The sequence below is a fragment of the Patella vulgata genome, chromosome 4 (assembly GCF_932274485.2).
Source record: "Patella vulgata chromosome 4, xgPatVulg1.2, whole genome shotgun sequence".
Lineage (NCBI taxonomy): Eukaryota > Metazoa > Mollusca > Gastropoda > Patellidae > Patella > Patella vulgata.
Window position 1 is genome coordinate 23,799,227 of NC_065882.2, and position 15,977 is coordinate 23,815,203.

General features: G+C 34.8%; 1 protein-coding gene across 5 annotated transcripts in view; it reads right to left on the reverse strand.

The window, feature by feature from the left end:
* The window catches only part of LOC126818979 (C-myc promoter-binding protein), a 46,641-nt gene extending 38,295 nt beyond the window's left edge, over nucleotides 1–8,346 (reverse strand). For 2 of the 5 annotated variants that reach the window (XM_050546716.2, XM_050546712.2), the window contains exon 1: nucleotides 1,910–2,031. In XM_050546716.2, coding sequence (XP_050402673.2) covers nucleotides 1,910–1,986 — 77 coding nt within the window. In that variant the 5' untranslated portion in view covers nucleotides 1,987–2,031. Of the gene's footprint in view, nucleotides 1–1,909; nucleotides 2,033–7,823; nucleotides 7,842–8,180 lie in introns of those variants that run through there. The other 3 variants (XM_050546714.2, XM_050546715.2, XM_050546717.2) reach the window with 3 other exon arrangements.
* Nucleotides 8,347–15,977: the final 7,631 nt, after the last annotated feature.

A 15,977-nucleotide genomic window follows, 5' to 3' on the forward strand; every position in this document is an offset into this window, starting at 1 on the left:
CTAAAATCTGATTAAGAGCAACAACTCACAAAGTAATTATCAGAAAACTATTAGAATTTGTTTGGTTTTTATAAAGTTCTGCCCCATGCTAATGTTTTGTATGCAAAGCTTTTAATATCATGGATTTAACTGTTCAAGTCATAAAAATTCATTGAAAATCAATATACTTGTTCATCTCAAGATCTTAAACTCTGTGTATCAATCTGAAGTCAATCGGATGATAACTTTAGCCTTTAGAGCGTCACAAGATTTTGCAAAGTGATCAAGGGCCATAACTTTGACAGTAATTATCAGAAATCGCTGAAAACCAAAAAGCTTCATCATCTTATGACCTTAAACACTGTGTATAAATTTACCGTCAATCTGATATTAACTTTAGCCTCTAGAGCATCCACAAGATTTTTTGAAGTGATCAAGGGCCATAACTTTGGCAATAATTATCGGAAATCGTTGTAAATCAATAGGTTTCTTCGTCTCATGACCTTAAACATTATGTATAAATTTAAAGTCAATCGGATAATAACTTTGGCCTTTAGAGCATCCACAAGATTTTTTTGAAGTGATCAAGGGCCATAACTCTGGCAGTAATTATCGGAAATCGCTAAAAATCAATAGGCTTCTTCGTCTCATGACCTTAAACACTGTGTATAAATTTAAAGTCAATTGGATATTAACTTTGGCCTTTAGAGCGTCCACAAGATTTTTTGAAGTGATCAAGGGCCATAACTCTGGCAGTAATTATCAGAAATCGTTGAAAATCAATAGGCTTCTTCGTCTCATGACCTCAAACACTGTGTATAAATTTAAGGTCAATTGGATATTAACTTTGGCCTCTAGAACGTCCACAAGTTTTTTCAAAGTGATCAAGGGCCATAACTCTGGCGGTAATTATCGGAAATCGCTGAAAATTAATAGGCTTCTTCGTCTCATGACCTCAAACACTGTGTATAAATCTAAAGTCAATCAGATATTAACTTTAGCCTCTAGAGCGTCCACAAGCAATTGTGGACGCCGGACGGACTGACAATATAATAATAATTTTGTAAGTCAGTGTTAATCCTGAAACAGAGTTCCTATTGTAGTGAAGACACATTCAAAAGTGCGGTGCAGATCCCTACTCTTTGTACTGTGCCTGTATACGGTATAGCATTTGAAATGAATCTAGATTTATCCTTTGTTTTTTATTTACAGCCATGAGTTTAACTATGAATGAATGGAAATATTATTAAACTAGTTTAACTACATTTAGCATGTCCAACATGCGGAGCTAATGTGGACATGGTTTCATAATAGATCTGTATGTATATGAATAAATTGGGTCATATTAAGTTTCAATCATAATAGAGGATGATATACATTGTATATTAATCTACATAGTAAATCTATATTTTGTAAAAATGACAAAGAGGGTAATACTGAATGACACATTGAATTAATCAACACAAGCATATTATTCATGATCTTGTGGGTAGAAAACATTTTGGTTACAAATGTTGTTACAGCTACAGAGGTTAAATAAGTGCTCATTAGTGCCAATATGAGTTACCTCACTTACATGTACATGTCCCTGGTTAAAGTTAAACATCTTGGTGGCCTAAATGTATGTGGCAAAAACGTCATGAATACATCACGTCATATGGGGTACATACATATCTATACGAAGGTATTGATATTTAAGAGCCAACAAGGTATGTAACATGTCATGACCTTTATATGATTAACTGTATAATTCCTATACTGTGTCAAATAACTGTTATAATAATGTTACAACTCTTTCTTACTACTACTTCTAGGTTACACCCTAGTACAGTTACTGTAGTATGATATAATACATACAACTAGATCAGTGTCAAACAGACATTATATATATGCACTGAGTGATATTCTCTCAATGAACTCCATTACTGACTTTTTAATTTTTATCCCTTTATGACCTCTATGGATTGTTGATGTTCTTGTGTCTGTAAATGTCCAGCCTACAACCATGCCAAAAATCACATTTCTACTGTATTATATCTCACCAGCACTTTCAGTCAAATCAGTATTGCGTTTTCGTTGTGTCTCAGTATATTATTATCACATGATCAAAGAAATGGAAAAATAAAAAAAGAACGTTACATAGCATGTATTTATAGCCATTTAAGCAATGATATAACTTCAAGATTAATATTTCAATAGCATGACTGTGAATAGAATATATTCAAAGATATTATAGGCAAGATACATTGTAGTTTCAGACTTTTAAACAGTTCAATGCATTCTGTGTATAAAAGTGTAACATATTATGTAGATGCTACGATAACAAACTCAATCAAAATATTTGAATGATTCAGGGACAGAATACACGCTGACAATGAATTTTATATAAAATACAAGCTTACACATTAGCATATTTCTTCTAAAGAATATGCCCTGTTATACCCCATTAATAGCACACATGTGAAGTTGATGAGGCATGTGGGCTTTCATCTTATTAATACAGGTACACAACAATATGGCATCATACTATTAACATGGTAGGATTATTCATGTTAAAATAATCAATGGAAGTTTTGAACATATTAAAATTTTGTTATCTTGGTGTACATTATTTACACCTGACCTCTTTCCCCAGACAACCTAACTTTGTTATTTTATGTTTAATTTTTTAAGTCTCTTTTGAGAATACACATACTTAGCAAAAGTTTCTATAAGTTTCTAAATGTTAATTCCTCAGGGAACTTGTGCTTTAGTTGTATTCAATACATCTTACTATACATTATGATGAACAAGCCAACAGTGAGGCTGATGTCCCCCGCCGCAATCCCTAAATAAATAGATGTTTGATCATTTCATTGAGGCATATATTATCTTAATATTGATCTAATCTAAAAAAAAAAGAATTCAACGTTGCTCTATACAAAAAAGAAGCCAACAGTGAGGCTGATGTCCCCTGCCGAAATCCCAAAATAAATAGATGACACATATTAATTAATTGCACGTTTATCTTTTTCAAAAGTATCGAACAATCAAACTAATTATCAACTATACACTAAGTTTCATCACTCTTTATCAGATAGAATAAAAGCCAAAGAAATTGCTTAACTCTGCTTTAGCTTTAGCAGGAAACGTTAATCTGAATCATTGAACAGTCAAGACATTCACCTAATGAACATCAACATCAAGTTTAAACATTCTACCTCAATTATAAGCAGAGATTTTATGTTCCAAAGTCTTGACCAATCAAATTGCTTATCGCTCCTTAGCCTTAGCAGAAAATTCTCATCAAACTTAGTCAAGGTACATGTAATGAATCTACATGTATGCTCAGAGTTTCATATATCTCTCACTTAATTATAACAAAGTTATTGTGCCCAAAAGGATCAACCAATCAAATTGCCCATCTCTGCTTACCGTAAGTAGATAAAGTTCATCTTCGAATTCCATCAAGGCCTCGACCTAATAAACACCTACACCATGTTTGAACATTCTAGCTCAATTAGAAGAAGACAGACAGAAGGACGAACCCATTTTAATAGTCCCCTGCTTTCTTCAAAAGATGGAGGACAAAAAGTACTTCCAACATCAACAGCTTGGTGAAATCAAAATTATCATTCACGTAACTAACGTTTTTGTGTTAACATTTTTCGTCAATGTAATCTTTTGAAATTTTTTTAATATAAGTCCTAAGGATTATATTTAACACATGGAATGAAAAAGGTTGGTTGGCCACCCACCCCTAGTTTTGCACCATCTCTAAATTTAGTTCATTCACTGAATGTGTTGTGTCTTTTTTAAATCAACATTTTGATTCATAATCTATACCAGTAAGAAAGTACTTATAATGAAACCTATCGGCACAGAAAGACAAAATTATATGATTTCACAGTGTATACCATTAGACATCAATATTACATTAATAATAAACTGATTTTTTAAATGTTGATAGCTTCGACATGACAGGGATGTCTATCAGATCAAGATACTTGATTTTATAGACTTTTTAAAAAATAATAGTGTTAAACCCTGGAGCTATCTATCATCAATAATCTAATTTGTCATGCAACCATAAAATAATATCTATTATAATATCTAACAAAATGTGAACACCCTAAATAAGTAATTGGAGCCCGTATGTTACTGTCATGCTGGGCTATACTATAGAGGAAAGAGATTAACATCAAATATGAATACTTCAAATGAAGACGTATCTACTGATGTTAATTTCATATGTTCACACTGTCAGTAAAGCATGGATTTTTAGTGCATTATTAAGTAGATTGACCCAAGGAAAGATTAACTTCATTTACTTACATGTCATCATGTTCATGATGAGTCATAGATTATACAACATAGGCTTTATGTGTAAGAGTACATATTATTTATTCAATAAATTTGTTTGTGTAAACTTAACACTTAGCATGTTTCCCTTAAAAATATTCATTCGACATAAAATTACTTTTAAACACATTGCACTCATCGCCATGCACATTATATTTATTCAATGTCTATAGAGACATAGACTATAGACACATGCACAGGTAGCCTACTGCTCTCTCTCTCTCTCTCTCTCTCTCTCTCTCTCAGAAGAATGATACTTATTTTAATTTAAAGGAATAAATGAATGGAAATATACACATAATTGGTTTTTAACTAAAAAACTGCAAATAATATCTAAAAGAAATCCAACTAAGCTCGTTTTTTCTAGAATCATGCAGGCCTGCATGAAGACAAGGGGGAATAACCTAGTGAACCTGATGTGTATGCAGTTTACTGTCAAATTTGAAATGTTCATATTGTATTCTGCCATTTTTTCAAAAATATACACAATAATGACTCATGAATAGCTAAGAGTGTTATTCTTTTAATTTGAGGTAGTACCTGTGAAAACAGATCCAAACAGTGCAATAATTTTGACTATACAAATGTGTATTATATATTAATTAATTTACTGATGTCTTTATATGACAATCATCACATTTATGCAGATTTCAGTTTGCACTTGGTTTAATAAACAAGAAACTGTTTGCATCCAACATGTGTATGTACATGTATGTAATGAATACATTGACACAAGTTTTATGCACAAATCCTGTCGTGAATATACATGTAGCTTTAGTTAGCTTGTCTATGAACGATATTCCATTGACAAGAAAAACCCCTACAAATCTCTTTCATACACATGGCTGAAAATGATTAATACATATCATTAGGGTTTCACACTGCGTAGCTTGTGTGAAACACTATTGTTTTTGTTAAGATTATTATTCTTCTTATTATTATTATTATTCCAAATTATTTTTGATTAGATCTCAGCAACTCCTTGTCGGATCGTTACGATTTCTTCGGTTTTACTGGAAAAGTGGGTGTGACTTAGAGGATAAAGCTATTTTGATCGTTCTGCGACAATGCGAAATGTCCGAAATCACCAAAGCTATCGTTTTTAGAAATATCGCAGTAATTTTAACAATAATCATTGGATTTTAACTTTCGATACATTTTGGCATAGCCGGACACAGGGCACATAGCTATGCTACTTTTGATTTTTGATTTTCGGCAAATCTTCACAGATATTAGGCGCCAAATTTCGAAAATTAAAATTTTTACAAAAAACTTTTTTATTTATGAATATTTTTTAGTCGTGCTTTACACAAAATTAACGAGTCATCTGACTTGAGCAAAAATCTAAAAAAATTTTGTCTCCGTAATATTCCTTGGCTGCCATTGGCTAATTCAGTTTTTCAGTCCTAGATTAATTATTTATTGTTCGATTTGTATAAAACAAAGTTCATATACCCTGTTGTCTCAATTCCCATTTTTTTTGTTCCCGATAGAGTTATCTGTCGGCACCGGAAGTGGCGTAATTTTGCCAAAAACTAAAATTTTGACAGTTAGGTACCACTTTTCGAAAGCAAATATTATTTTTTTCAAATCTGGTATAACTGAAAGGGTGCGCCCTTTAAAGGCACAAAAAATGTTGTGCCCAGTTTTTTTAATTTCGATTCCGTTTTCGGGCTATTTCGATTAAAAGGTGAAAAAACTTGTAAAATTAAGCTATTTACAACCCATCCTGCGTTTTCATATTTTAAAATATTACTTCGTAACTTTCATAAACTCGTTGCAATAATCTATATGGAGAGAATGTATGTGAAAATTAATTTGTAATATGCGCAGTTGCCGAGAAATGGTCAATTTTGCATGAGTCACTCTTTACGCTATTGTGCCTGTAAAAGAGTCAATTATTATTGGATTTTCATAAATGTGACACCATTTGATGCATAATGTCAATTGTGACTAGTTCAACTCAATTTTATATTTTCAATGTCACCGGAAATGACGAAATTTGGGCAAAAACTGTATTTATAGCCTTCGAAACAAATAATTTATTCAAATGAGTCGTATTTAGTGTTTGTTTAAGATTTTGATATTTGATTCTAATCAACTAAAAGAATGAACCCATACGATCATATAGATATCACAAAATGGTTTCTAACTTGTTCAGTTGCGGAGAAATAGGCAATTTTCAACAGGTCACTTTTCAAGGTTTTTTGTCCACAAAAGTGTCAATTATTATTCGATTTTCATAAAATTTTCACTGTGTGATACCTAATGCCATTTATAATTTCATACAAGTAATTTAAGATTTTCATTATCACCGTAAGTAACGTCATTTTGGCAAAAACTGTATTTTTAGCCTTCAAAACAGATATTTTATTCAAATGAGTCTTATTTGTATTGTTTTTAAAATTATGATATTTGATTCCAATCAGCAAATAGATTGAACCCATACGATCATACAGATACCAGAAAATGGTTTCTAACTTGTACGGTTGCAGAGAAATAGGCAATTTTCTACAAGTCACTTTTCAAGGTTTTTGGTCTATAAAAGTGGTAATTGTTATTCGATTTACATAAAATTTTCACCATGTGATGCCTTATGTCATTTCTGATTTCATAAAACTAATTGAACATTTTCATTATCACCGGAAGTACAGTACACTTACATGTAACAAATGTATAAAATGAATTGATATTGCTGGATTTTGTTGATTCGGCGTCCATTTTATTTGATGTGTGCAATGCTTATGTGAAAACCTGTTTAATGGTTTCATTGGTACCGGAAGTAACATGTTTACGGTAAAGTGGCACCGGTGAAACCCGTCATTACTGCATCGCAGTTCTAGTTTAGTATTAAATCTGTTCCCTCAAGCATGTAGGCCATTTAAGCTTATTCAACCCACGCAAATTTATTGTTATGCGAACACGTTCTCCTACTAGACTTTAAATGAATGCTCAGAAAGAAATGGCAAACTGATTTAACAGGCTCTGGGTGTTCTGATTTTATTATGTTTGATTCATATCAGTATACTGACGTAACTTACATACCGGCCAATTATGTAGGGAAACAAGCCGACAGTGAGGCTGATGTCCCCCTCCCAACTTGGACACTGTTTTCAATGTTTTAAATGGTTAAATAAAACCGGGTAATGAGTTGTGGCCATTCCAAATGTATATGGGGGATGATATGTGTTTAAGCATTACATACAATATACATGTATAATACACAGTTCATTAAAGGGCATACTACAAGTAACTAATTAATAACATTGTCTTAGTAGTACAATTCACAGAACATGTCAAAATCATCTAACAAATTTATTGTAGTACTGTACTAGGACTGGTACTATCAGTATCGTTACTAATTACTAGTCTAACTAGACCAGACTTTAAATTATATACTGACTACTGTGTCAGAACAGTCAGTGTGTCTGTAGTACACAGAGACCATTGCACTTGGCGACAGTTAGCTGATCTGTCCAGAGCTAGCTAATTGAGTTACTTACCTAAGTCAAAATTAAAATGCAAACAAACATCAGTGACCATACATATTGGAATGGGTTTAATGCATGGCCTTAGTTGGCTTCATCATCATTCAGTTTAACCTTGCTTTTTTATTCACGGGGAATCACGCAAACAATGGATAATAATATGCATGGTGCAGTACTTTCAACTTCTATAGAAACTGGAAATACCCAGTTTCTATAGAAGTTGGAAACTAATTTTTCAATTGGTCCTTGGATTGGTAGACTGATGAATAACTACACTAATCACTATGCCGTGCGAAAATACGTCTATATTTGATATTATTTATATAGGGGAGTAGAAAAAAAAAATATGTCATGGACATCGAATGTACTTACATTAAAAGTTTTTTTCACATATGTTTATGACTTGTTAATACCAATCGTCTTCATTATATGCGAATTCTTTGGTATCAAAACAATACGAAATTAAAAGAATAACATTTAAAATATAGGCCAGACAGTAGAACTAATATCCAATCGCTTCAGTTGTCAGCCATTTTGATACGTCCCACATTCGGAAGTATATAATTATTGACGTGGACCAAATCCATCATATTATATATTTTGTCAAAACTTTAAGAACACATGCGATATATTCAAATATATCCAAAGTAATAAACTACAGATTCTGGCGATATAAATTTTATATGTGTTTCATTAGTCATTGTTATTTTCTGAACAAATTAAATTATCATTTGCTCTACCAGCCTAGTGTCGTGCCCATTTTTTAGACGGTTATTGTTAATCACGCTTGCCTGTATTCCTCCGCCGAAAATGGATTTGTGTAGGCTGGGATTTCTTTTTTTTGTGAATGGGTGGGGAGAAAGACTGAACTGAGTGATAGATCTTATTGTATTCTTCTAAATAAATTATCGTAAAAGTTATGATAGGGATCTGTCGTACGTCCAAATGTTTCCAAAGAAATTTGCACGAAGGACCAGTCCAGCATTCATTTTATCATGTCATGTGTGTACTAGTACTGTTCATGGAGCGTCGTGGACCTGCCCTTGCCTTTACTTCCACGAACTTTGCCTCGAATGTGGGTGCTAGGAATTTGGGGTGATATAACTCAATTTGGCATGTTCACACCTTATGCATCCACACCTTATGCATCTGTCGATTTGTTGATTATAAACTTCCGCGAGCCACCAAAGCTAGCTTAGAAGTTGCAGACGCAGTGAGCCTAACGATAGAACCTAGAACCTAACACGATTTCTCCATTTTTTTGGTAATGTAGGACGGTATAATAATATTAGGCTTTATAATTAATATATCTCGAAAATGCAACATAGGACTAGGAGGCTTCTGATTTTTTGCACTGTACTACTGTCTACTACTAGTAGGTTATTCATCCCTTGATTCTGTAAACTGAAAAAATATTTGCCACCAAAGCTATATATAGTTTGAATACTTTTTGATACCTGCCCACTTAGCATAGTGTAGATCTACCGTAGACTAATAAACTTTTTTTTTTTTGTCTTGGGCCTATTATGCATTAATGTATCTCATAATGTTATTTTGTAAAATAAAGGTAACATTTAATATCGCGAGATATATATGTTTGCTAACTTTATTTTAAATCGGTGTGCAGGAATGGGTGTGATATTCCTGTCACCCTACTGCAGAAGAGTTAAATTTTCCTTTATCTCTTCTAGAGATTCACACCCATATTTCAAAATTAAAAAGTGGCAAGAGTGAAGGCCTGGACCGGATAAGTAATGATGTATTTAAACGGTTTTTAAAATTGAAAAAAATTGTGACCTCTAGAGCCGCAAGCTAAAAATGCGATTTTTCGACAATCAGGGGCCATAATCGAGGAAGTTATGTTCAGGTATCCGCGATTAAAAACGCAATGCCTAATTTGTGAAATATTTCTGGTAAACGTTTTCTTGGGCTTTCCTAGATATTATGGCACATAGGTGAAACTTGTGATGGGTCTCTTTTTGTGGAGTTGCTGGGTTTGAACCCAATATCAGTTTTCGGTAATGACTTGTCTTTTTTCACGATTTTAAGCAGTCCCATGTCACACATTTTGCACGTGCATTCCCTGCACTCTGGCCCTTTAAATACATATCAAAATTTCAACATTCATCACTTCGGAAAAATGCCACGCCTTACACAAGAAAACAGGAACAGAGCTATTGGCATGCTGGATCAGTGTCTTCACAGGTAGCCGTCGCCAGATACTTCAATGTCCACCCATCGACCATTGCTCGCCACTGGAAGAGTTGCCGATCGACCCCGACCTAGAGCGCCACCTGTAACAACCGATACTCAAGATCGCCACATCCGACTACAGCATCTGCATGGTGAAATGTCATCTTCTCGGATGAATCCCGATTCAACCTCAGCTTTCCTGATGGACGCACAGTATCTACCGACGTCGACTTGAACGCTTTGCTCGTAACTGCGTGCTGGAAAGGGATCAATTTTCGGGGGGAGGTGGCACTATCAACGTCAACTTCTGATCCCAGTTGGTGGTGGTCCAAGGCAATCTCAACGCTCAACATTATGTTGACGCCATCCTTCGTCCGGTGTTGCTTCCATTGCTGGCTCAACATGGTTTTCCAGCATGACAACGCCCGACCTAACCTTTGGGATGAACTTGGACGACGGGTTCGAACTAAAGCCGTGCCACCACAAACTGTTGCACAGTTGGCACTGGCACTCCAAAATCATTGGCAAACAATCCCACAGCATGTAGTGAGACATCTGTGCCAGTCCACGAGAAGGCGGCTTCAGGCATGTGTAAGAGCTCATGGTGGACATACCCGATATTGACTTCAACTGACCCCTGCTTTGTTTCATGGTTCTCTGACGTTTCGGTTTTGTGCATTTCTAGTGAATTCTTTCATGAAATTATCCACAGATGCTTGTTATCTCGATTTTGTCAATTGTTATGTACATTTGTTAAAAGTTGTTGCAGTAAATAAACTTTGAATTTGGCATTGCGTTTTTAATGGCTTTGATCGTAGTAAATGGCTTAGTCATAATCCAAATTATACTATCGAGGAAACAGGAATGGGTGAAATATTTACTGCCGCAAAAAATGAAAATTTTAATACAGAATTCTTTTTACACTTATTTAAAACCCGTACATGATATATATATATATATATATATATATCCAGTCCTGGAAACACACTGGCCAGAGTAAGACTATCCAGCATCACTAAATGGACATATGAAATCAAATTCAAAACATGATTTGTATTATAATATTAAGAATTCATAAAACATGAAAAATTATTCATGTGCACTGAACCAGCGGCTGCCAGGCAGGATACGCCCACATTTTACAAGAGATGGGTAGAGAACACACAAAAAACAAACGCGATTTTTTGTACAATCAGGAGCAGTAATCCAGAAAGTTATGGCCTGAAATGTGCAAATATCAAAAGGGGCTGAGATCTTTGGGATATAAAGATATGTTTTATGTTTCATCAAAATCGGATACAAATTGTGAACTCTAGAGGGTCCACAACCTTCGTATTACACACTTCCACACAATTTGCGTACAAAGAGCAGCCATTTTGTTGGGCAGTTTCATTTCGATTTTCCTGAAATTCAAATTCAACCTTCGTTATGGTGGAAAGGTGATGTATTTAAAATCGGAAAAAAATTGTGACCTCTAGAGAATCCGCAAGCTAAAAATGCGATTTTTCGAACAATCAGGGGCCATAATCCAGGAAGTTATGTTCCTGTATCCGCAATTATCAAAAGGAACCAAGATCTTAGTGGGTAATGGTGATATATTCACACTTATTTTTTTTTAAATCGGGTAAAAATTGTGACTATAGGGTCCACGAGCTAAAAACGTGATTTTTTGTTCAATCAAGGGCCATAATTCAGGAAATTACGATCCGATATGCGCGAATATCAAAAGGAACCAATATCTTTGGGTTATAATCATGTATTTCAAGTTTCATCGAAATCAGATCAAAATTGTGACCGCTAGAGGGTCCACGGAATTGATTTACCAGATGTTTACACTTTTTGCGTATGAGGGGCGGTCATTTTGTCCGTCAGCTTTGGCCCGATTTTCAAGAAATTCAAACTCATCAAACATTACAGTGTAACGGTGATATATTCAAACGTTTTTTTTTTTAAAATCGGATAATAATTGTGACCTCTTGTGGGACCACAAGCTAAAACGCGACTTTTCGTACAATCAGAGGCCATAATTCAGGAAGTTACGATCCGATATGCGCGAATATTGAAAGGAACCGAGATCTTTGGGTTATAAACTTGCATTTCAAGTTTCATCAAAATCGAATCAAAATTGTGGCCTCTATTTTGATATACCAGATGTTTATACTATTTGCGTATGAAGGGAGCGGCCATTTTATCCGACAGTTTTGGTCCGATTACGGTGTAACGGTGATATATTCGAACGTTTTTTTAAATCTGATAATAATTGTGACCTCTAGAGGGACCACAAGCTAAAACATGATTTTTCGTACAATCAGGGGCCATAATTCAGGAAGTTACAATTCGATATGTACGAAAATCGACAGGAATAAAGATATTTGGGTTATAAACATGCATTTCAAATTTCATCAAAATCAGATGAAAATTGTGACCCCAGAGGGTCCACAACCCTTATTTCCCCATTGACTTCAATGTTAATTCTGGCCTCTTTGCCCACCTACAAGTTTTCCCCTAATTTTCGTTGGGCTGAATGCACTAAAATTTGTATGAGGTTGACCCCCAAAATTTTGAGATACACAAACTTGAAGAAGCATATACTAAAAACATGTTACTAGTTGCGGTACATATCACCGTAGCTAACCTAATAACTCCGTTATCCTTCCGCCTCAAAATCATGAATATTTACCAAAACCTGGCAGAAATGTTAATTCAAACACTCTTCGTCCATTCTAGACCAAAAAATCAACAAAAATGGACATGCAAAAGGGGAGAAAGGAGACGGAGAGAATTGCTATAAATAGACGAACTACAGGAATGATCTGTTGGTTATAAACATACATGTCAAGTTTAACCCAAATCGGATAAAAATTGTGACCTCTACAGTGTTCACAAGCTAAAAACGTGATTTTTCGTACAATCTGGGGCCATAATCCATGAAGTTACAGTCCGATACATGCCAATATCGAAAGGACCCGAGATCTTAGGGTGATATTAAGCCTATATTTCAAGTTTCATTGAAATCGGATAAAAATTGTAACCTGTAGAGTGTTCACAAACAATTGTGGACAGACGGACGTACGTCCGGACAGGGGCGACGACAATATACGTCTACATGGAAATGTGGGCGTATAAAAAAGGTGAAAGGGGTGCACTCAGTAAATTTAGACTTAGTGCACATAAACTGGAAGTTGAAAAGGGGAGATATAGTAAACCCTTTATTCCTCATAATGAGAGATTATGTAAAAACTGCAACCTTCAATTAGTAGAAGATGAACCAGCGGCTGCCAGGCAGGATACGCCCACATTTTCGAGAGATGGATAGAGAACAAGCTAAAAAGAAAGCGATTTTTCGTACAATCAGGGGTCATAAATCAGGAAGTTACGGTCCAATATGCGCGAATATCGTAAAGGTACTGAGATCTTTGGGTTATAAACTTACATTTCAAGTTTCAACAAAATCGGATAAAAATTGTGACCTCTATAGGGTTCACAACCTTGATATACCATATTTTTACGCTATTTGAGAACGAACGGCGGCCATTTTGTCTGTCAATTTTGGGCCGATTTTCACGAAATTCGAACTCGGCCATCCTTAGGGTGTAACGGTGATATAATAAAACGTTTTTTTAAATCGGATAAAAATTATGACCTCTATAGGGTCCACAAGCTAAAAACGTGATTTTTTGTACAATCAGGGGCCATAATTCAGGAAGTTACGGTCGGATATGCGCGAATATCGAAAGGAACCGAGATCTTTGGGTTATAAACTTACATTTCAAGTTTCAACAAAATCGGATAAAAATTGTGACCTCTATAGGGTCCACAACCTGGATATACCATATATTTACGCTATTTGAGAACGAACGGTGGCCATTTTGTCTGTCAATTTTGGGCCGATTTTCATGAAATTTGAACTCATTCATCCTTAGGGTGTAACGGTGATATAATAATACGTTTTTTTAAATCGGATAAACATTATGACCTCTATAGGGTCCACAAGCTAAAAATGCGATTTTTCGTACAATCAGGGGCCATAATTCCGGAAGTTACGGTCCGATATCGGCGAATATCGAAAGGAACCAAGATCTTTGGGTTATAAACTTACATTTCAAGTTTCAACAAAATCTGATAAAAATTGTGACCTCTATAGGGTCCACAACCTTGATATACCATATTTGAGAACGAACGGTGGCCATTTTGTCTGTCAATTTTGGGCCGATTTTCATGAAATTCGAACTCATTCGTCCTTAGGGTGAAAAGGTGATATAATAATACGTTTTTTTAAATCGGATAAAAATTATGACCTCTATAGGGTCCACAAGCTAAAAACGCGATTTTTCGTACAATCAGGGGCCATAATTCCGTAAGTTACGGTCCGATATGCGCGAATATCGAAAGGAACCGAGATCTTTGGGTTATAAACTTACATTTCAAGTTTCAACAAAATCGGATAAAAATTGTGACCTCTATAGGGTCCACAACCTTGATATACCATATTTTGACGCTATTTAAGAACGAACGGCGGCCATTTTTTCTGTCAATTTTGGGCCGATTTTCATGAAATTCGAACTCATTCATCCTTAGGGTGTAACGGTGATATAATAATACAGTTTTTTAAATCGGATAAAAATTATGACCTCTATAGGGTCCACAAGCTAAAAACGCGATTTTTCGTACAATCAGGGGCCATAATTCTGCAAGTTACGGTCCAATATGCGCGAATATCGACAGAAACCGAGATCTTTGGGTTATAAACTTACATTTCAAGTTTCAACAAAATCGGATAAAAATTGTGACCTCTATAGGGTCCACAACCTTGATATACCATATTTTTACGCTATTTGAGAACGAACGGCAGCCATTTTGTCTGTCAATTTTGGGCCGATTTTCATGAAATTTAAACTCATTCACCCTTAGGGTGTAACGGTGATATAATAATACATTTTTTTAAATCGGATAAAAATTATTTTGGAGATAAACCTATATTTCAAGTTTTGTCAAAATCGGATAAGAATTGTGACCTGTAGTGCCAGTCATTATCACATATGTGATAGAGCTGGTTAAACACATTCCAAATATAATTTTAACACAGAAATCATTGCTACCATAGCTGAGTAATACAGGTTTCCTGAATCGGAAGTGACGAACGCCAAAGGAAAACACGAGTCATCTCTCTATATAACTGACTGATGTGACGAGTGATAACGGATATACGGGCGAATTTCTGCTCACTAATAATTCCTTCGAAGACCAAAAGTTGTTGTGTGAGATTGTGAGAGGATACCTGACAATTCATAAAAAGAATTGACTGCCACTAGATAAGTGAACACGAAAGAAAAACAGAAAAAGTCTGTGCATTACCATGTTTTTATAAGGTATAGAATGAATATAAACAAGGGAATGTACAGACTATTTCTATTTTTCTCGTGTTCTCTTATCTAATGACATTCAATTACTTTATTGACTTGTCGGGTATCCTCTTACAGTCCCATATAACAACTTTTGGTCTTCGAAGGAAGTTATATAGAGAGATGACTCATGTTTTCCTTTGGCGTTTTTTACTTCTGATTCAGGAAACCTGTATTACTCAGCTATCGTAGCAATGATCTCCGTGTTAAAATTATATTTGGAATGTGTTTAACCAGCTCTATCACATATGTGATAATGACTGGCGCCAATATTGTCCTTTAATAACAATCACACACTAACTTATTCTGAAACCATGTATGTATTGATAAAATTAACATGTAAAATGTACTCTCGTCTAGTATAAGAAATGTAAAGGAGTTTTGTTATTTATCTAAAGCTTTTGCAAATTTCTTGATTTGCTTAAAGATTCATTAACCAGACACTAAATAATTTTGTATTTGACATACTTTTGCTGTTTATGGGCCAAATCTATAATCATCATTATACTCTAGGCTCAAACATTCATTGGTGTGTTTATGCATACTCAAGATACATATTGGTATCTCAAATATG